Consider the following 23,212-nt stretch of genomic DNA (forward strand, 5'->3'; position numbering starts at 1 on the left):
TTAGTGTTGTGTAATGAATCTGATCTGATAAGGGAACTCAAGGTAAAAGAGCCATTAGGAGGCAGTGATCACAATATGATGTTTTACTCTACAAATTGAGAGGGAGAAGGGAAAATCGGAAGTGTCAGTATCGCAGTATAGCAAAGGGGATTACAGAGGCATGAGGCAGGAACTGGCCAGATTTGACTGGAAGGAGGCCCTACCAGGAACAGCAATGGCAGGTATTCCTGGGAATAATGCAGGATCAATTTATCCCAAAGAGGAGGAAAGATTCTAAGGGGAGTAAGAGGCACCCGTGGCTGACAAGGGAAGTCAAGGACAGCAAAAAAATAAAAGAGAAGAAGTATAACATAGCAAAGAAGAGTTGGAAGCCAGAGGATTGGGATTCTTTTAAAGAGCAACAGAAGATGACTAAGAAGGCAATACGGGGAGAAAAGATGAGGTACGAGGGTAAACTAGCCAATAATATAAAGGAGGATAGTAAAAGCTTTTTTAGGTATGTGAAGAGGAAAAAAATAGTCAAGGCAAATGAGGGTCCCTTGAAGTCAGAAGCATGGGAATAAATTATGGGGAACAAGGAAATGGCAGACGAGTTGAACCGATACTTTGGATCTGTCTTCACTGAGGAGGATACAAACAATCTCCCAGATGTTCTAGTGGCCAGAGATCCTAGGGTGACGGAGGAACTGAAGGAAATCCACATTAGGCAGGAAATAGTGTTGGGTAGACTGATGGGACCGAAGGCTGATAAATCCCCAGGGCCTGGTGGTCTGCATCCCAGGGTACTTAAGGAGGTGGCTCTAGAAATCGTGGATGCATTGGTGATCATTTTCCAATGTTCTATAGATTCAGGATCAGTTCCTGTGGATTGGAGGGTAGCTAATGTTATCCCACTTTTTAAGAAAGGAGGGAGAGAGAAAACGGGAAATTATAGACCAGTTAGTCTGACATCAGTGGTGGGGAAAATGCTGGAGTCAATTATAAAAGACGAAAATGCGGAGCATTTGGATAGCAGTAACAGGATCGTTCCGAGTCAGCATGGATTTACGAAGGGGAAATCATGCTTTACTAATATTCTGGAATTTTTTGAGGAAGTAACTAGGAAAATTGGGGAGAGCCGGTGGATGTGGTGTACCTTGACTTTCAGAAAGCCTTCGACAAGGTCCCACATAGGAGATTAGTGGGCAAAATTAGAGCACATGGTATTGGGGGTAGGGTACTGACATGGATAGAAAATTGGTTGACAGACAGACAATGACTAGTAGGGTACCGCAAGGCTCGGTGCTGGGACCGCAGCTATTTACAATATAAATTAATGACTTGGATGAAGGGATTAAAAGTACCATTAGCAAATTTGCAGATGATACAAAGCTGGGTGGCAGTGTGAACTGTGAGGAAGATGCTATGAGGTTGCAGGGTGACTTGGACAGGTTGTGTGAGTGGGCGGATGCATGGCAGATGCAGATTAATGTGGATAAGTGTGAGGTTATCCACTTTGGTGGTAAGAACAGGAAGGCAGATAATTATCTGAATGGTGTCAAGTTAGGAAAAGGGGACGTACAACAAGATTTGGGTGTCCTAGTGCATCAGTTACTGAAAGGAAGCATGCAGGTACAGCAGGCAGTGAAGAAAGCCAATGGAATGTTGGCCTTCATAACAAGAGGAGTTGAGTATAGGAGCAAAGAGGTCCTTCTGCAGTTGTACAGGGCCCTAGTGAGACCGCACCTGGAGTACTGTGTGCAGTTTTGGTCTCCAAATTTGAGGAAGGATATTCTTGCTATTGAGGGTGTGAAGCATAGGTTTACTTGGTTAATTCCCGGAATGGCGGGACTGTCATCTGTTGAAAGACTGGAGCGACTAGGCTTGTATACACTGGAATTTAGAATGATGAGAGGGGATCTTATCGAACCATATAAAATTATTAAGGGGTTGGACACGTTAGAGGCAGGAAACATGTTCCCAATGTTGGGGGAGTCCAGAGCCAGGGGCCACAGTTTAAGAATAAGGGGTAGGCCATTTAGAACGGAGATGAGGAAAAACCTTTTCAGTCAGAGAGTTGTAAATCTGTGGAATTCTCTGCCTCAGAAGGCAGTGGAGGCCAATTCTCTGAATGCATTCAAGAGAGAGCTGGATAGAGCTCTTAAGGATAGCAGAGTCAGGGGGTATGGGGAGAAGGCAGGAACGGGGTACTGATTGAGAATGATCAGCCATGATCACATTGAATGGTGGTGCTGGCTCGAAGTGCCGAATGGCCTCCTCCTGCACCTATTGTCTATTGTCTATATATGTGTACCCACTCATTCTTGGGATCATTCTCGTAATCCTCTTCTGGACCCTCTCCAGAGCAGGCACATCCATCCTCAGATATGGGGGTCCAAAATTGCTCACAATGCTTCACATGCGGTCTGAACCAGCGCCGTTATAGAGCCTCAGCATTACATCCCTGTTTTTGTCTTCTAATCAATCATTCAATAAAGAGAATTAGATAGCCCTGTGGATATACAGGGAATGGAGGGAGATGGATCATGTGCAAGCGGGAAATTGGTTCAACTTGGCGTCATGTTCAGCATGGACATTGTGGGCCGAAGGGCCTGTTCCTCTGCTGTCATGTTCTATGTTATCTGTTCCAGAATTTTACAATTGGAAATTAAGTGGATGTTAAATTGGCTTGGAATTCATTTGTTTCCGCTCGTTATTTTTTGTGTTGCAAAAATTCGAAGGGAATTAAGCAGGCAGGTGGGAATTGGTGAAATGAGCGGAGATGGGGATATATAATCAGACATTGGGAGCTGCAGAGCGATGTATTTGGATAGGAAGAAAGCGAAGAGGAAAGATGAAATAAATGACACGTTTCTGAAGGGGTGAGAAGCCCTGCGGATGTAAATGTGCGCTGATCGCGGGAGATGGCGGATGAGGTTCACGAGGAAACAACACAAGTTCCAGGAGCAGGATTAGGCCATTCGGGCTAAGTAGTGCGAGTGTCAGGGGTTTCGGGGAGAAGGCAAGAGGATGAGTTTGTGAGGAAAAAACAGATCAGCCATGATTGAATGGTGGAGTAGACTTGATGGGCGAAATGTCCTAATTCTGCTCCGAGAACTCATGACGTTAATGTAGATGGGGCTTGACGGTCAGCGTGGGCAAGTTGGGCCAAAAGGCCTGGTACGGTATTTTATTTGCCACACGCACCGAGGTACAGTTAAATTCATTTTTGTATGTAGTTCAGCACAAGTAACGCTGGACATAAGCACTTAGATACATATGAGATAAGCATGTTAGATACAGTTCTAACGTGGAGCAGTAGTACACTGAGACAGTATACAGAGTCGCCATTTTCTAGTCCCAGTTGTTGTAAGCGCAGGGTTCTTAACCTGACCATGATGGCCCATTGTCCTGCTTCCAAGCTGTATCACTCTATGATACACTTTCTGGAAGACCAACCCTGTCTGGAAGACTTTGTAACTCTTTTTCCTAAAATATCTGCACAAAGTTTTCATTGTTTTTACATTTCTAGCTTTTTTACATTTGGCTTACACTTAAGTTTTTCTTTCTCATTAATCTGTCGTTCACCCTTTGCCGTTTAATATTCTGTTCCGATCTTCTGATCTGAATCCAACTCTGCAAAATTATAACCTTTTTCTTTTTAGCTGGAAACTATCTTTAGCATCTCGTTCAGTTAACCGTAGATGTTCCCACTGGAATTGTTCCAGTTCACTAAAATGCTAATGCTCAAGTTGATTTGAAGAGTTAGTGTAAGAAAATAACTGCAGATGCTGGTACAAATCGAAGGTATTTATTTCACAAAATGCTGGAGCAACTCAGCGGGTCAGGCAGCATCTCAGGAGAGAAGGAATGGGTGACGTTTTGGGTCGAGATCAGTCTGAAGAAGGGTCTCGACCCGAAACGTCACCCATTCCTTCTCTCCTGAGATGCTGCCTGACCTGCTGAGATACCTTTGATTTGAAGAGTTAAGTTAGTTAAGCTGTTGGTGCAGCGGTAGAGTTGCTGCCTTACAGCGCCAGAGACCCGGGTTCGATCCCGACCACGGGTGCTGTATGTACGAAGTTTGTACCTTCTTCCTGTGACCGGGTGGGTTTCCTCCGGGTGCTCCGGTTTCCTCCCACACTCCAAAGACGTACAGGTTTGATGGCTAATTGGCTTTGGTGAAAATTGTAAATTGTCCCTAGTGCGTGTCGGGCAGTGCGGGATCACTGGTCGGCGCGGACTCAGTGGGCTGAAGGGGCTATTTCCACGCTGTATCTCTAAACTAAAGAACAAATGATAATTAGGTTATTTTTGTGCTGGTTGAGTCGTACTATGGGAATCTGTCGGCCTTGCACATAGTACTCCGACAAATCAGCGTTTGACTGCCTTGGGACTGGAGTATTCGTCTCTCTCCTGCCAGGAAGCAACACTAAAATAGTCAACAAAAGCACAGATGCTTCAGGCTTAATTGTCACTTCTTCTCCGGTTTTAATGATCATCATTGCACCCTTCAGAGATCCCATTAATTAGCATATTGGAAAGGAAACCATCACAGCTCTGAGCTTGGACACGTGGACAGTTTTCACAGAACATTTTTAAGAGTCATTGAATGCACCAGAGGCTGCAGATCCTGGAGTCTTGAGCAAAACATAAACCTCTGGAGGCAGTTTGATCGGACTTTGCTGGCTTTACTTTGCATTAAACGTTATTCCCTTATCATGTATCTATCCACTGTAAGTGGCTCGATCGAAATCATGCATTGTCCTTCCGCTGACTAGATACAGTAGCACACGACAAAAGCTTTTCACTGTGCCTCGGTACACGTGACATTAAACTAAACTGATCTCTGCAGATGAGGCAGCATCTGTCGAGGGAAATGGACAGACCATCACTTTGTACCAGCCCTCCCCCCTCTACTCTATCAGTCGGAAGAAATTATGGGCGGCACATGTGGCTCAGTGGCAGACAATAGACAATAGGTGCAGGAGTAGGCCATTTGGCCCTTCGAGCCAGCACCGACCGCCATTCAATGTGATCATGGCTGATCATTCTCAATCAGTACCCCTTCCAACCTTCTCCCCATAACCCCTGACTCCGCTATCCTTAAGAGCTCTATCTAGCTCTCTCTTGAATGCATCCAGAGAATTGGCCTCCACTGCCTTCTGAGGCAGAGAATTCCACAGATTCACAATTCTCTGACTGAAAAAGTTTTTCCTCATCTCAGTTCTAAATGGCCTACCCCTTATTCTTAAACTGTGGCCCCTTGTTCTGGACTCCCCCAACATTGGGAACATGCTTCCTGCCTCTAACATGTCCAACCCCTTAATAATCATATACGTTTCGATAAGAACCCCTCTCATCCTTCTAAATTCCACTGCATACAAGCCTAGTCGCTCCAGTCTTTCAACATATGACAGAGTTGCTGTCTTGTAGCGTCAGAGACCCGAGTTCGTTCCCGACTACGGGTGTTGTCTGTATGGAGTTTGCACTGTATGGAGTAATGTAAAGATAATAAAAATGTTATTATATTCATTCGAGGTTGGATATAATAGTTTCCTCCGGGTACTCCGGGTTCCTTCCACATTCTAAAGCCATGCAGGTTTGTAGGTTAATTGGCTTCTGTAAATTGTCCCTAGTGTGTAGGATTGAGCCAGTGTACGGGTAATTCCTGATCAGCACGGACTTGCCCTCCATAGAAACATAGAAAATAGGTGCAGGAGTAGGCCATTTGGCCCTTCGAGCCAGCACCACCATTCAATATGATCATGGCTGATCTTCCAGAATCAGTGCCCCGTTCCTGCATTTTTCCCCACATTCCCTTGATTCCGCTAGCCCTAAGTGTTAAATCTAACTCTCTCTTGAAAACATCCAGTGAATTGGCCTCCTCTGCTTTCTGTGGCAGAGAATTCCACAGATTCACAACTTTTTGGATGAAAAAATTTTTCCTCATCTCAGTCCTAAATGACCTACCCCTTATTCTCAAACCGTGACCCCTGGTTCTGGACTCCCCCAACATGGGGAACATTTTTCCTGCATCTAGCCTGTCCAATACCTTGAGAATTTTATATGTTTCTATAAGATCCCCTCTCATCCTTCTAAATTCCAGCGAATACAAGGCCAGTCGACCCATTCTTTCATCAAATGTCAGTCCCGCCATCCCGGGAATGAACCTGGTGAACCAGGGTATACGAACGCTGCCAGATCCATTGAGCTCCCCCAGCAGGTTGATTTTTGCTCTGCCATCATGCGAATTGCAAATCCGCAGCGCATTTAAATCAACCGTCTTCTCATCTCATATTACTGAAAGGAAGATCATCATGGCATCTTGTAAGGATGCAGTGGATGGTGCTAACAAACTGAAGCGGTTACAAATGAGTGAAGTAGGTTCTCAAAGGTCCATATATGAAAGGAGTTCCCTGTCCGACTGCACAAAGACCATTATTTGTGAATCCAGTTGGAAAGGTAAAATGCGTATCATATCATATCATATCATATATATACAGCGCAGAAACAGGCCTTTTCGGCCCACCAAGTCCGCACCGCCCAGCGATCCCCGCACATTAACACTATCCTACACCCACTAGGGACAATTTTTACATTTACCCAGCCAATTAACCTACATACCTGTACGTCTTTGGAGTGTGGGAGGAAACCGAAGATCTCGGAGAAAACCCACGCAGGTCACGGGGAGAACGTACAAACTCCTTACAGTGCAGCACCCGTAGTCAGGATCGAACCTGAGTCTCCGGCGCTGCATTCCCTGTAAAGCGGCAACTCTACCGCTGCGCTACCGTGCCGCCCTTGTTGCCGACGTGACAAGCTAGTGCTTATTATCGACTAGTAACCGTAAGATATCAGGCCGTGAAGCCTCCCCTTACAATAGACAATAGGTGCAGGAGGAGGCCATTCGGCTCTTCGAGCCAGCACCGCCATTCAATGTGATCATGGCTGATCATTCTCAATCAGTACCCCGTTCCTGCCTTCTCCCCATACCCCCTGACTCCGCTATCCTTAAGAGCTCTATCCAGCTCTCTCTTGAATGCATTCAGAGAATTGGCCTCCACTGCCTTCTGAGGCAGAGAATTCCACAGATTCACAACTCTCTGACTGAAAAAGTTTTTCCTCATCTCAGTTCTAAACGGCCTACCCCCTATTCTTAAACTGTGGCCCCTTGTTCTGGACTCCCCCAACATTGGGAACATGTTTCCTGCCTCTAACGTGTCCAACCCCTTAATAATCTTATACGTTTCGATAAGATCTCCTCTCATCCTTCTAAATTCCGGTGTATACAAGCCTAGTCGCTCCAGTCTTTCAACATATGATAGTCCCGCCATTCCGGGAATTAACCTAGTAAACCTACGCTGCACGCCCTCAATAGCAAGAATATCCTTCCTCAAATTTGGAGACCAAAACTGCACACAGTACTCCAGGTGCGGTCTCACCATGTCCCTGTACAACTGCAGAAGGACCTCTTTGCTCCTATACTCAACTCCTCTTGTTATGAAGGCCAACATTCCATTGGCTTTCTTCACTGCCTGCTGTACCTGCATGCTTCCCTTCTGATGCTGTAGGTGAGTTTTACATTTATATTAAACAAAACAAATTGTTGAAACGTGTCTTGCTTGAAGAATTCGAACGTGCAACATTAACACTGAGAACCGAACACATCTGAAGCTTTCAAATCAGCGGTAGGAACGTCGGTAGACACAAAGTGCTGGAGTAACTCAGCGGGGTCAGCCAGCATCTCTGGAGAAAAAGGATGGATTGATAGAGACCCTTCTTCAGACGGAAAAGTATAATTTTAAGTAACTTCTACTACTACTCCCCTTCCCCCTCCCCGCACTCCCCCCCCCCCCCCCCCCCCCCTCCCCCACTCCCCTTCATCGATCCTAGTCATTTAACCAGTTTCATAGCTCGTATCGTGCACAAATTTTGCCACCAAGACTTCAATCCCCTTGCCCAAATCATTAATATACAATACGATATGTGGGAGGAAACCGGAGATCCTGGAGAATACCCACGCAGGTCACGGGGGAGAAGGCACAAACTCCAGACAGATGAGCACCAGCAGTCAGGATCGATCGCGGATCTCTGGCGCTGTGATGCAGTGAGTCTACCGTTGCGCGGTAATAACGAGGATAACATCCTCATTAAGGTCAGAGTTGGAGTGTGATTGGCAGTCATGCATGAACCAACAATACCAGTACGCTCCCTTTTGCCCGATATACATAACCCCCTTTCACATAAAATAACTTTTCAGTGACTGTGTTATCGATATACGACAAATATAGTTAAGGTAAATACAGAAACTGAGGGAAAGCCTAGCTGGTTGTGCCTCGTTAAAATTTAAACCAAATCTTACTGCACCATACTTACTTGAAGAGCTCATTCCTTGAAATTGCCCTGTTTGTCAATGGGTCAATGGCGTACACGTTAAGGTCTGACTTGGAGTAATCCTCTTCCTGGAAACCATCGCCATGCCGACGAGGCCCGATGGAGTCCACCACGACTTTTGCGCCCGGAATCTGATCCTGTACGTAACGCTCCAGTATCCTGTGGAAACAATTCCGACAGAAATCGCGTTAAGTCGCTCTCCTCTTGAAAGTGCTTTATCTTCACGTGTCTTACCTGCAGATTGGAAACGATTGTTACTGGGGGGGAGGAGCGGGGGGGGGGGGGGGGGGGGGGGGGGGGCAAACCAAATCAGAGAAGAAATCAGAAAAAAATCGTTCTTTGGTAAATCAGCATCTGCAGTTACTTGTTATGACACTATTTACTGTTAGCAATGTCATTAAAAGGTTTTACTGGTTTGGGAACTGTCCAAGTCCGCAAGAAATTGCAGTGAGGTGGGGATATAGCCCAGTCCGTCACGCAAACCAGGCTTTCCGCCTCTGAGAGGATGGGGCAGATGGGGGAAGATGGGGCAGATGGGGAAGATGGGGCAGATGGGGAACTTCTTTAGTCAGAGAGTAGTTAATCTGTGGAACTCATTGCCACAGAGGGCTGTGGAGGCAAGTCAGTGGATATTTTTAAGGCAGAGATAGACAGATTCTTGATTAGAATGGGTGTCAAGGGTTATGGGGAGAAGGCAGGAGAATGGGATTAGGAGGCAGAGATCAGCACGATTGAATGGCGGAATTGACGCGATGGACTGAATGGCCTAATTCCACTGCTATAACTTGTGAACTTGCGATATTAGACACAACGACCTGTGACACAACTACCCAGGGTAATCCTGCTTCACTTGGACCAGCGGGGTGTGAACAAGTTAATTTTGAGGCGTACGTGGCCAGCTGTGCCTCACTCTATAGCTCGGCTATAGAGTGTCTATAGGGTTCCATCGCTGCTCCCACCCTATGGAACTCACTACCCCAAACCGTTAGAGACTCCTCCACACTCACCACATTCAAAACATCGCTGAAGTCTCACCTGTTCAGTACTGCCTTCAACCACTGAAGGTCACCTCACCTACTGTCTCCTTTCTCTGTTCATTTATTTATTTACTTATTTATCTATTTATTAATTTCCTATGTTCTCAAAATCTCTGTAAAGCGTCTTTGAGTATATGAAAAGCGCTATATAAATAAAATACATTATTATTATTATTATTATATACACATACACACATATAAATATAAACACACATACACACACATATATATATATATATATATATAATATACACACATACATACACACACACGCACAGTCTGAAGAAGGGTCTCGACCCAAAACAGCACATTGCACTGGCTACAGCGCCTGGAGGGCGTTACATTATTACTGGTGCCTCAAACGCAAGAAGAAGCGCACCTACGGCAGCAGCAGCAGCAGCGGGTTGTTAGCGCCAACAACCCCCTGCTGCTGCTGCTATAGACAATAGACAATAGACAATAGACAATAGGTGCAGGAGGAGGCCATTCGGCCTTCGAGCCAGCACCGCCTTTCAATGTGATCATGGCTGATCATTCTCAATCAGTACCCCGTTCCTGCCTTCTCCCCGTACCCCCTGACTCCGCTATCCTTAAGAGCTCTATCTGGCTCTCTCTTGAATGCATTCAGAGAATTGGCCCCCACTGCCTTCTGAGACAGAGAATTCCACAGATTCACAACTCTCTGACTGAAAAGTTTTTCCTCATCTCAGTTCTAAATGGCCTACCCCTTATTCTTAAACTGTGGCCCCTGGTTCTGGACTCCCCCAACATTGGGAACATGTCTCCTGCCTCTAACGTGTCCAACCCCTTAATAATCTTATACGTTTCGATAAGATCTCCTCTCATCCTGCTGCTGCTGCTGCTGCTGCTGCTGCTGCTGCTCCCCAGTCCCCAGTCCCAAATGGAAATGCTCGCCGTCCTCTAAACGCTCCCTTCTCCCCACACACGGGTGTTCTTCTCTTCATCCATTACTCGCCGCAGGTTGGCATGTCTCCCCTGCCACGCTGAGGGGTGGAGCCACTCCAAGGTCATATTTCCATCCTCGGTTTATTTACCGGCACTGAACAGAATAATCTAGAAGAGAGTGCACGCATTAACTTTAAAGTTGTATCCTTGATGTTATGGCAAAAATCCATTTGACCTTTTTATATATTTTGCCTTTCCACAAAGGGTTCTTCAGTTAGATTCTTGCTCGTCCATAGTTCTTGTCTTCTTGGGAAAAAAAAATCTGTGGTGTTTAATTAGAATCCAAAATGGATGACTCCACATTCAATGCTGAACTCCATTGTCATCGTTTTCATCACTCCCAATTTGTTAATGCCGTTTCCCAATTTTCTGTTTCTATCTACACTATTTACTGCATGAGGGTGTTGATCTGAAAAGCCACCTATCCGTATTCTCTTGAGATGCTTGACTCACTGGGTTACTTCAGCATTTAAAATCAGCATCGACAGTTACTTGTTATTACACTATTTACTGTTAGCAATGTCATTAAAAGGTTTTACTGGTTTGGGAACTATCCAAGTCTGCAAGAAATTGCAGTGAGGTGGGGAACAGGTGAGTTGTAGTTTTAATATGGTGTAGTGTTTGTATGTTATGTGGGGGGAGGGGGTGGAGGGAACGGGAACTGTAAAAAATTCTCTCTCCCGAACGGAGACACGAACTTGTTTCTGTGTCGTGTCTCCGTTCCCGTTGCGGCCTACCAGCGGCCATGCACCTGGGACCACCTGGGGCTCTGGTTCGCAGAGCCCGCGGCCCGGACTCACCACCTGCGGCGCTGGCCGCCTTCGGATGCTGCGGGAGCGGCTGCGACTCGTCTCCGGAGGCTCCGGCGCGGGCCGCGTGGGCAGGCCCCTGGGTGGGGGCCGACATCGGGAGCTCCGGCAGAGGCAGCGTGTTCGCCCGCCCCGAATCGCGGGGCTTGGGTCGGCCCGCCGCGGACCTTTCACCGTCCGGCGCGGCCTGGAATAGGCCGTGGACCTTTCACCGTCCGGCGCGGCGCTCCAATGTCGGGAGCCCGACCGCCCCGACGTGGCAACTACAACAGCCTGACCTCGGGAGAAAACGGCAGGGAAGAGAAAAGACATTGTGGCCTTCCATCACAGTGAGAAGGGACTGGAGGAGACTCACTGTGATGGATGTTTCTTTTGTTTGGTGTTAGTGTATGATTGTATGTGTTATTGCATTTTTATTGATTATTCTTATTGGTCTTAATGTTTCAACTGCGGGTAATGTTTCATTTCACTACACATTTATGTGTATGTGACAAATAAATGACTATTGACTATTGACTATTGATATAGCCCAGTCCGTCACGCAAACCAGGCTTTCCGCCACTGACTCCATGTGCACTTCACGCAACCTCGGAAAAGCAGCTAACGTAATCAGAGACTTGTCTCACCGTGGTCATTCCTTCTTCTCCCTGCTCTTTTTGGGCAGATCCCCATCTGTTATCAGGAATCTGAATAGTCCTCCATAAGCTAGGGCACTGTCCGATTCACCTCTACTACTTGAGATGTGACCTCTACTACTTGAGACTGCTTCTCCATCACGTAAAAAGGCAGTATCCTTCGATTGATCGAGAACACATGAGGGACATATTCTTCCTTCCTTCAAAGACGCCTGCATAGAAAGAGCGTTGTTGCAAACTGACGACCATTGGCGACAGACGATGGAAGATGCTGAGCGGACAAGACTCCCCGAAGCAATGAGAGATTTGTTTGTTTTGCTGACGATTGCTGAGATCAACACTTCTCGACAATTATGGGATCACTTCAAGAATTCAATGTCTGAAGATTACCTCCAAAGAGAACGGAGAACAATCGATGATCCAAATATCATGATTGATGAGAGGCATCATGATCAGGCTGTTGTATATTCAAGACAAGCTTGTGAATTACAACAAGACACTGGGATACTTTCATGTGCCACTACCAAGACATGGAAGGATGAACCTTGATGGTGACAATCCAGAATTGCTGAGTGAACTGCAGTACAATAGACCTGAATAACAGTGATTTGTTGAAGAGAAGGAGCCTCTGCTGAATGCTGAGCAAAGAGCAGTGTATGATCATGTGTGCAGCTGCTTGGAAAGGAATGTTCCTTCAATGTTTTTCATTGATACACCAGCAGGAATGGGCAAAACAATTCTCACCAATTTGATCCTCTCCAAAGTTCGAGGTCAAGTTGATGTTGCTTTTGCTGTAGCATCCTCTGGTATAGCAGCCGCATTGATGCCTGGTGGAAGAACTGCACATCTCGATTCAAGATACCCATCGAAGTGACCGATAATACCATGTGCAACATTGAGAAGAACTCCAACATGGTTCATTTGATCAGAAGTGTGAGACTGATTGTTCGGGATGAGTGCCCGATGATTAGGCGGGAGAGCTTTGAAGCGGTGGACAGAACTCTTCGAGATCTATGCAAAAAGAACGATGAGCCTTTTGGCGGCTTTCTTACCTTTTCTTGTGTCGATTTTCGCCAACTCCTTCCTGTTGTGAAAAGGGGAAATGATGCTGATGTTGAAATTCCTGCATCAAGAAATCCTATTAACGTTCAAATTGTTATATTTTGTTATTCACAATTTAAACTTAATAAATCCCTTTTCCAGTTGCTGTGCCCGTCAGCCGCCCATGCGCAGTAATACCTCCATGTTCGACGTCACCATGGAAACCCGACGGGCGGGAATGGCGCCGCCGCCAGAGAGCCCCTAAGAATGGAGGGGAGGGGATAAGGGGAGATGGAGTGCGCGACTGGGGTGTGGGAGGGGAAGGGGGGGAGTGGGTGGGGAAGAAGAGGGGTTGAGGGGATGGAGTGAGGGAGGGGAGGGGAGGGTGCTAGACCAATGCAGAAGAAAAAAAATTTAAAAGAAAAATCGCGATTTTCATTGAGATTTATTATTTTCTTTTAAAGGCATTTATTTTAAAGAAAAAAGTGTGATTTTTCCAACATCACAATGGCAATCCAATGAGTTATAGCACAACGGGTCCACTTGGTCCAGTATATATATAAACACACATACACACATATATATATATATATATTACACACACACACATACACACACACACACACACACAGTGGGTGGAGAAGAAGAGGTGTTGCGGGGATGGAGTGAGGAGGGAAGGGGAGGGTTCTAGACCAATGCAGAAAAAAAAAACAATTTTGAAGAAAAATCGCGATTTTCACTGAGATTTTAAAATATTTTTTTAAAGGCATTTATTTTCAAGAAAAAAGTGCGATTTTTCCCGACATCACAATGGCAAACCAATGAGTTATGGACCCAATGGGTCCACTTGGTCTAGTATATATATAAAAACACACATACACACATATATATATATTACACACACATGTACACACACACACACACACACACACACACACACACACACACACACACACACATATATAATAGTGTAAGAAAATAACTGCAGATGCTGGTACAAATCGAAGGTATTTATTTCACAAAATGCTGGAGTAACTCAACAGGTCAGGCAGCATCACTGGAGAGAAGGAATAATAATAATAATAATTCATTTATTTTATATAGCGCCTTATCGCATGCTCAAAGCGCTTATGGGTGACGTTTCGGGTCGAGACCCTACCTATGTAAATAATCACTACATAAAGGTAGTGATTGGTATGAACGTCGACTTCTCCAACTTCAGATAGCTCCTCTGTCCCTCTCTTCCCCTCCTCCTTCCCAGATCTCCCTCTATCTTCCTGCCTCCACCTATATCCTTCCTTTGTCCCACCCCCGACATCAGTCTGAAGAAGGGTCTCGACCCGAAACGTCACCCATTCCTTCTCTCCCGAGATGCTGCCTGACCTGCTGAGTTACTCCAGCATTTTGTGAATAAATCACTACATAAAGGGCGCAGACAAATTCACATTTGGTCTGTGGCTGTGTTTGTGCAGTGTTACAAAAGCTGCTGACCAGGAGTGACACAGTGCCCTTTTCGCCTGCTCTATCAGCAAGCCCCCTAATTAAGTGCTGAAAAGTTGACAACCAGTTGCGAATCGCCAATGCTGGGACTGGGGATTCTTGCTTTCGCTGTCGAGGTCACAGAGGTTCAGCCGGCCAGAGTTGTTTACAAAATGTGTGGGAAGGAACTGCAGATGCTGGCTTAAACCGAAGGCAGACACAAAGGACTGGAGTAACCCAACGGGTCAGGCCGCATCTCCGGAGAGAAGCAATAGGTGATGTTTCGGGTTGAGACCCTTCAGACTGAGAGTCAGGGGAGTGGGGAAACAAGATAAAGACGGCGATATAGAGAGGTGAGGCGCTCTTTTCACTTGCTCCTAATTTAGTGAATTCATTGAGGTGTCTAATTAAGTGCTGAAAAAATGAGTGACGCCAATTTGCGTTTGGCCTCACTCTGACAACGGAGGAGGCCCAGGCCAGAAAGGTCAGTGTGGGAGTGTGGGAATGGGAATAGGAGTTAAGAGTGTTTGTCAACTGGGAGATCGTGTAGGCCAAGGCGGTCTGGGTTGTTTCGCAGATACTGTTTTCGAGCATCAGTGTCCGCAGAAGGACCACAGATGTCCCTCGGATGAAGAGGTTAATTGGGCCAACCGGGACCTGAGCTCGGCAGAGGCTGAGAAGAGGGTCGGGGGTCAGGGGAACAAAGTGTTGTGTAGAATCCATAAACAGCAAAAGGGTAGTTGGTCCAATAGGTCTATGTTGATGGAATGTGTAGGAACTGCACAGATGCTGAATGAAGCACCTCGTTGTCTGACCCGCTGAGTTACTCCAACGTTTTGTGTCCATCTTCAGTGTAAACCGGCATCTGCAGTTCCTTCCTGACCTCTCTTGCTTTCTGCATGGAGTTTGTACCTCATGGGTTTGTACCTCATCGGCTGCGGAAGGCTGAAGGTGGCCGGGCGAGGAGAGAGATGACGGCTTGCAGGACAATGTGGATCAGAGGCCTTTGTGGCCAGCTGCAGCTGGGACTCTTCAAAATGGCGTCAAAACCTGGCGGCTCTTGCACATGGGTTCAGCGGGCTGTTTCTATGCATTTGTAACCGAACCGGGCATTGTACTTAAGATAGACGCAAAATGCTGGAGTAACTCAGCGGGACAGGCAGCATCTCTGGATAGAAGGAATGGGTGACGTTTCGGGTCGAGTCCCTTCGTCAGATTGCACTTTTGTATGGCAATAATCTTACTTGTCTGTATCCAAAAAAAGACCGAATTTCACTGTACAGGTCCGCCATTGATTTTCCGGGAAATGGTGGAACGGCACCTCCTTTATTCCGGAAAAAAGTACGAGAGCGCACTTGAAATCCCCTTCTGGAAGTCCCCCCGAAAATGTGGCGCCTAGGCCAGGTGAGATGGCCGATCTCAACCTCGCCGGGACTTCCGTGGCCGATATGCGAGTCGAATCTGTACCCTGCGGCCGGGGCTCTGGAACTCCGGTCCAGCAGAGTCGATGGATCCGTTTCCATAGCCGACTCCTGCGGCTGATTTTGTGGGCCAGTATCTCGGCCCCTCGGCGGCACCGGGCGACCGTTCCGGAGGCCGTGACCTCTGTTGGTCTAGATAGAGCTCTTAAGGATAGCGGAGTCAGGGGGTATGGGGAGAAGGCAGGAACGGGGGTACTGATTGAGAATGATCAGCCATGTCTAGTGGAGTGCCCAAGGATCTGTGTTGGGTCCACTGTTGTTTGTCATTTACATTAATGATCTGGATGATGGTGTGGCAAATTGGATTAGTAAATATGCAGATGATACTAAGATAGGTGGAGTAGTTGATAGTGAGGTAGATTTTCAAAGTCTACAGAGAGACTTGGGCCTTTTGGAAGGGTGGGCTGAAAGATGGCAGATGGAGTTTAATGCTGATAAGTGTGAGGTGCTGCATTTTGGTAGGACAAATCAAAATAGGACGTACAGAGTAAATGGTAGGGAATTGAGGAATGCAGTGGAACAGAGGGATCTGGGAATAACTGTGCATTGTTCCCTGAAGGTGGAATCTTATGTGGATAGGGTGGTGAAGAAGGCGTTTGGTATGCTTGCCTTTATAAATCAGAGCATCGAGTATAGAAGTTGGGATGTAATGTTGAAATTGTACAGGGCATTGGTGAGGCCGATTCTGGAGTATGGTGTGCAGTTCTGGTCGCCAAATTATAGGAAGGATGTCGACAAAATGGAGAGGGTACAGAGGAGATTTACTAGAATGTTGCCTGGGTTTCAGCACTTAGGCTACAGAGAGAGGTTGAATAGGTTGGGTCTTTATTCTTTGGAGCGTAGAAGGTTGAGGGGGGACTTGATAGAGGTTTTTAAAATTTTGAGAGGGACGGACAGAGTTGACGTGGGTAGGCTTTTCCCTTTGAGAGTGGGGAAGATTCCAACAAGGGGACATAGCTTCAGAATTGAGGGACAAAGGTTTAGGGGTAACATGAGGGGGAACTTCTTTACTCAGAGGGTTGTGGCTGTATGGAATGGGCTTCCGGTGGAAGTGGTGGAGGCTGGCCTCGATTTTATTATTTAAGAGTAAATTGGATAGGTATATGGATAGGAGGGGATTGGAGGGTTATGGTCTGAGTGCAGGTAGATGAGACTAGGTCAGGGAGAATGGTCGGCGTGGACTGGTGGGGCCGGACAGGCCTGTTTCCATGCTGTAGTTATATGTTAAACATGATCACATTGAATGGCGGTGCTGGCTCGAAGAGCCGAATGGCCTCCTCCTGCACCTATTGTCTATTGTCTATTGGCACAACGGATAATCCAGAAAGGCTCTGGAATTAAGGGTGCCGGAAAATCGGCGGTGGACATGTACCTTGGTACACGTGATAATAATAAAAGAACCATCGAAATTCATTCATGCACAAAGATCTTTCACCAAGATAGACACAAAAAACTGGAGTAACTCAGCGGGACAGGCAGCACCTCTGGAGAGAAGGAATTTGGTGACGTTTCGGGTCGAGACCCTTCTTCAGACTGAAAGTCGTGCGAAAGGGAAACGAGAGATATCGACGGTGACGTGGAGAGGTAAGAACAAAAAAGTAACGACGATAAAGGAAACAGGCTATTGCCAGCTGTTTGTGGGGTGAAAACGAGAAGCTGGTGTGACTTGGGAGGGGGGGGGGGGGGGGGGGAAAGAGAGAGAGAGAGAGAGAGAGAGAGAGAGAGAGAGAGAGAGAGAGAGAGAGAGAGAGAGAGAGAGAGAGAGAGAGAGAGAGAGAGAGAGAGAGAGAGAGAGAGAGAGAGAGAGAGAGAGAGAGAGAGAGAGAGAGAGAGAGAGATGAGAGAGAGAGAGAGAGAGAGAGAGAGAGAGAGAGAGAGAGAGAGAGAGAATGAGAGAATGTGAGGTCAGAAAAATCAATATTCAGACCCACTGGGCTGTAAGCTGCCTAAGCGAAATATGAGATATTGTTCCTCCAATTTGCATTTAGCCTCACTCTGACAATGGAGGCTTTCATTAAGCATTGACTTTGGCAAAGCAGCAGATTGGCAGAAAGGTATTAAATCATATATTAAGTCTTGTATTTTTGGCAGCTTATACTTTGCAATTATCTTCAGTCAGAAAATCAGAGCCAGTGAGCTCGCCGCCACCACTGAAGCCAAGAGAAGCCAGGCCCAGCTTTCCAGTGTGAAAGGTGAGCGGGCCTATCTTTGGTATAAACCAGCATCTGCAGTTCCTTCTGACACAATATAATTGCAGAGTTTTTTTCCTATCCTGTTGCAATGCTTCTTTTTAATTATTTTTATTGCTGTAATTTCACTTACACAAACAGCTTTCTAGACTATTTTTTCATCTGCTTCTGTTTCTATGTTGTACTGATTCTGTTAATATCCATGCAATTTTTTTTTTGATACAAACATTTCTGAGCGCTTTTAGAATTATGATGGGATTTTAACTGGCATTTCCTTTAACTATTTGGTTTTGAACTCAAATGGCCAAAAGCTGAGTTACTCCAGCATTTTGTATCTACCATCGGTGGGTAAACCAGCATCTGCGGTTCTTCCTCACTGAAATCGTCCTCAGATATTTTTTACTGGGTCTACTGTGGATAGGGTGAGCAGTTTTAAATACTTGGGAGTCCACATCACTGAGGATCTGACATGGGCAACGCACATTGCCACACTGGTGGGCAAGGCAAAGCAGCACCTTTACCACCTTAGACAGCTGAGGAAATTCAGAGTGTCTCTGAGGATCCTTCATTGCTTCTACTCTGGGGCTGTAAAGAGCATCCTGTCCGGCAACATCACAGTCTGGTTTGGGAACAGCTCTGCCCAGGGCAGGATGGCCCTGCAGAGAGTCGTGCGTTCGGCCGAACGCACCATGGGAACTACACTCGTCCCCCTGCAGGACCTATACATCAGGAGGTGCAGATCCAGAGCAAGCAAGATCATGAGGGACCCCTGCCACCCCAGCAACGGACTGTTCCAGATGCTACGGTCAGGCAAACGCCTCCGCTGTCACGCTGTGAAAACGGAGAGGATGAGACGGAGTTTATTCCCACAGGCCTTCAGGACTGTTAACTTTTATAACTCCAGGGACTAAATTTTGTCTTCTCTATATTAATATTATTAACTTTATTTATATGCTGTAACTGTAATTCTTTTTTGTGCACAATCCGCAGGCATTGCCACTTTCATTTCACTGCACATCGTGAATGTGTACGTGACAAATAAACTTGACTTGACTTGATATCAGTCTGAGGAAGGGTCATGACTCAAAAGGTCACCTATTCATTTTCCCCAGACGTGCTGCCGTCAGGCTGACTGACGCATTTGCAACTATATTCAGCCGAAATGGCCAAGTCAATGGCCCGTCTCTGCGTCCTCTCGAGACCCCTGGCATTCACGCCCGGCCAACTCAATTCACTCCATGCACTGCCCAGGAAATGGCACAGTGTTGGCTGTAGGAAAGGCTGTGGGACCAGGCAACAGGCCAGCGGGACTGCTGAAGATACGTCCTCTGGAACTGGCTGTGCTTTGAACTAAGCCGCCCCCATACAGTCACAGCACTGGCATCCGCTCGACACTGTGGAGAATTGCCTGCTCACAAGAGGCAGGAGAAATCCAAACCGGCTAAATCCAATCCACCTCCATGCGGCACGGTGGCGCAGGGGTAGAGTTGCTGCTTTCCAGCGCCAGAGACCCGGGTTCGATCCTGACCGTGGGCGCTGTCCGTACTCCGGGGTTTGTGCGTTCTCCCCGTGGACCGTGAGCCTTAACTCTTAAGTGCTCCGGTTTCCTCCCCCACTCCAAAGACGTACAGGCTTGTAGGTTAATCGGCTTCGGTTCAAAATTGTAAATGGTCCCGAGTGGGTGGGATACAGGGACCGCGTGGGTTTTCTCCAGGTGCTCCAGTTTCCACCCAAACCTGACGTACAGGTTTGTAGGCTAATTGGCTTGGTAAAATTGTAAATTGTCCCTAGTGTGTAGGGTAGTGTTGATGGACGGGGATCGCTGGTCGGCGCGGACTCGGTGGGCCCGAAGGGCCTGTTTCCACACTGTATCTCTAAACTAAACTAAACTAAAATTACTGTCCAATTACTTTAATATCAATCAGAAGTAAGGTCATGCAGTGTTGATGAGAGGGCCGATAAGCACCATCTACTCCCTCAAAACCTGTGCAGGAAGGAACTGCAGGTGCTGGTTTACACCGATGATAGACACAAAATGCTGGAGTAACTAAATTAAATAGTTAAATGAAATACTGGTTAAAATCCCATCATAATTCTAAAAGCGCTCAAAATGTTTGTATCAAAGAAAATTTGCATGGATACAAACAGATTCAGTACAAAAGAAACAGAGAAACATAGAAAATAGGTGCAGGAGTAGGCCATTTGGCCCTTCGAGCCAGCACCGCCATTCAATGTGATCATGGCTGATCATCCAGAATCAGTACCCCGTTCCTGCTTTCTCCCCATACCCCTTGATTCCGCCAGCCCTAAGAGCCCTTAATTCCGATACCTAGCCCTAAGAGCTATATTCTTAAACTGTGGCCCCTTGTTCTGGGGGAGTCCAGAACAAGGGGCCACAGTTTACGAATAAGAGGTAGGCCATTTAGAACTGAGATTGGGAAAAACTTTTTCAGTCAGAGAGTTGTGAATCTGTGGAATTCTCTGCCTCAGAAGGCAGTGGAGGCCAATTCTCTGAATGCATTCAAGAGAGAGCTGGATAGAGCTCTTAAGGATAGCGGAGTCAGGGGGTATGGGGAGAAGGCAGGAACGAGGTACTGATTGAGAATGATCAGCCATGATCACATTGAATGGTGGTGCTGGCTCGAAGGGCCAAATGGCCTCCTCCTGCACCTATTGTCTATTGTCTATTGTATATCTAACTCTCTCTTGAATACAAAGAAGCAGATGAAAAATTAGCCTAGAAAGCAGTGTGTAAGTGAAATTAACAGCAATAAAAATAATTAAAGAGAGGAATGCCAATCGGATAGGAAAAAAAACTCTGCCATCATATCTCCAAAGACGTACAGGTATGTAGGTTAATTGGCTGGGTAAATGTAAAAATTGTCCCTAGTGGGTGTAGGATAGTGTTAATGTACGGGGATCGCTAGGCGGCGCGGACTTGGTGGGCCGAAAAGGCCTGTTTCCGGCTGTATATATATGATGATATGATATGATGATATTGCGTCAGAAGGAACTACAGATGCTGGTTTATATCGAAGATTAACACAAAATGCTGGAGCTCCTCGGCAGGTCAGGCAGCATCTCTGGAGAAAAGGAACAGGTGACCTTTTTGGGTCAGAACCTTTCTACTTTCAGTCTGAGGAAGGGTACCGACCCAAAACGTCACCTATTCCTTTTCTCCGGAGATGCTGCCTGACCCGCACAGTTACTCCAGCATTTTGTGTCTATCTCCAATTATATTGTTCTTCTTATCGGACCACCATGCTAAATCCAAGATGCAGGACAGAACGTGGCAGGAGATCCTTCTTCCCCATGGCTATCAGACTGTACAACTTCTCCCCCTTCTGTCGTGGGGCAGATTGAGAGACTGACCCCCCCCTCCCCAAGCTTTGCACACCTCCCAATCCTTTCCACACCTCACTTCAATTTCATGCTTCATGTATTTTGTGTTTTTATGACTGTTGGCAGATCAAATTCCTCTCCTGGGACAAAATAAAGTTCTATCGTATCGTATCGTATCGTATCGTATCGTATTGTATGCTCAAATCTCACTAGTTGTGTTAAAAGTGTGGTCATAGTTTCGGCATCTTTGGGAGAGTTAGTGAGCATCACAAGGGTGAACAGGTTGCGGGGATATCAATAGGTGAAGGTGAAAGGGAGCCAGCAGGGACTCGAGGGGCCGAATGGCCTCTTCCCATGTCGCGAGGAAATATGAAAGTGAAATCTGGGCAACTATCAAGAATGGTGACTGTGAAACTACCATATTGTCATGAAAAAAGTTGTTTCACAAATATACAACATATACGACAAAATAAATCTGACAACTGGAGGAGCAGCACCTCATACAACCGAACAGTATGAACATTGACTTCCCTGATTTTAAGTAACTCCTGCATTCTCTCTCCCCCACCCCGACCCCAGTCATCCTACCAGTTCCACTGTCCACATCCTTGTATCCCTCTTGTTATCACACCTTCCCCCAGCCAACAATGGACCATTATGGACTCCACCCTTCCCGAGGTCACCTGTTGCCTGCCTTGATTTGTTCTGGCCTTTTCTAAACGTCCAGTTTAATTCACCTCCCCCACATCTCCCACCTCCACTTTCAGTCTTAGAGTTAAGGCTTAGTGTGTTGTAGGAGAGTGTTTATGTGTGCAGGGATCGCTAGTCGGCACTGTTTCTCTGCTGTATCTCTAAACAAAGGAACTAACATAGTACCGACAACATTCGATTTCAGCTTTGAAACAGCAGATAACATAATTTTGTTAAATCTTGAAATTCTCCTGAATTGACACTCCTCAGCATTAGTTTTAGGTTTTTATTTATTGAAGCACAACCTGTCACTGAAGAATGATGTTGAAAATCGGTTTGATTCCTCTGCCTATTAAATAGAACACTGTTTGTAGTTGACAACGTTTACAATATCAGGGATAATCTTAACGTGTAGGAAGGAACTACAGATGCTGGTTTAAACCGAAGATAGACACAAAAAGCTGGAGTAACTCAGCGGGACAGGCAGCATCTCTGGAGAGAAGGAAGTTTAAATTCCATTTGGAATATTTTGGAGGACCATGAACCAAGAACCAATGGGTTACGTTTCGGGTCGAGATCCTTCTTTGGAAGTGTCTGCAGAAGGGTCTCGACCCGAAACGTCACACATTCCTTCTCTCTCTCTCCAGAGATGCTGCCTGTCCCGCAGAGTTAATAAGAAGGTCAAGTTTCTTTCAATTGAGCCAAATAAAATATTTTAACTTAAAATATGAAATCCGCATCTTACTCAATTAGCTGATCCTTGTTCTGTTCCACCAGCGTAGGAGAGACATTGGAAACAATCACTTGCATATCCAATTCATTGACCACCGATACCTGGGAAACAAATCATAATTCTGTTGGTCTGACATACCGATTTTCTTCGCCACAGACAACATGACTAATGTCGCAGACACAAAACGCTGGAGTAACTCAGCGGGTCGGGCAGCATCTCTGGAGAGAAGGAATGGGTGACGTTTCGGGTCGAGACCCTTCTTCAGACTCCCAGGGTCTCGACCCCCGAAACATCACCCACCCCTACTCTCCAGAGAAGCTGAGTCACTCCAGCTTTTTGGGTCTGTCTTCGGTTTCTCATAGAGTCACAGAGTGATACAGTGTGGAAGCAGGCCCTTCGGCACAACTTGCCCACACCGGCCACACCGGAACACC

General features: G+C 46.4%; 1 protein-coding gene across 1 annotated transcript in view; it reads right to left on the minus strand.

Moving 5' to 3' along the window:
- pcdh15b (protocadherin-related 15b) overlaps positions 1 to 23,212 on the minus strand; it is a 1,128,636-nt gene that overhangs the window by 56,956 nt on the left and 1,048,468 nt on the right. Inside the window, exons 31-32 of the mRNA XM_078413191.1 lie at positions 22,791 to 22,879; positions 8,359 to 8,535 (exon numbers count right to left, since the gene is read on the minus strand). Coding sequence (XP_078269317.1) covers positions 8,359 to 8,535; positions 22,791 to 22,879 — 266 coding nt within the window. The remainder of the gene's footprint in view (positions 1 to 8,358; positions 8,536 to 22,790; positions 22,880 to 23,212) is intronic.

Source organism: Rhinoraja longicauda, chromosome 16 (genome assembly GCF_053455715.1).
Source record: "Rhinoraja longicauda isolate Sanriku21f chromosome 16, sRhiLon1.1, whole genome shotgun sequence".
In the NCBI taxonomy this organism is placed as follows: Eukaryota; Metazoa; Chordata; class Chondrichthyes; order Rajiformes; family Arhynchobatidae; genus Rhinoraja; species Rhinoraja longicauda.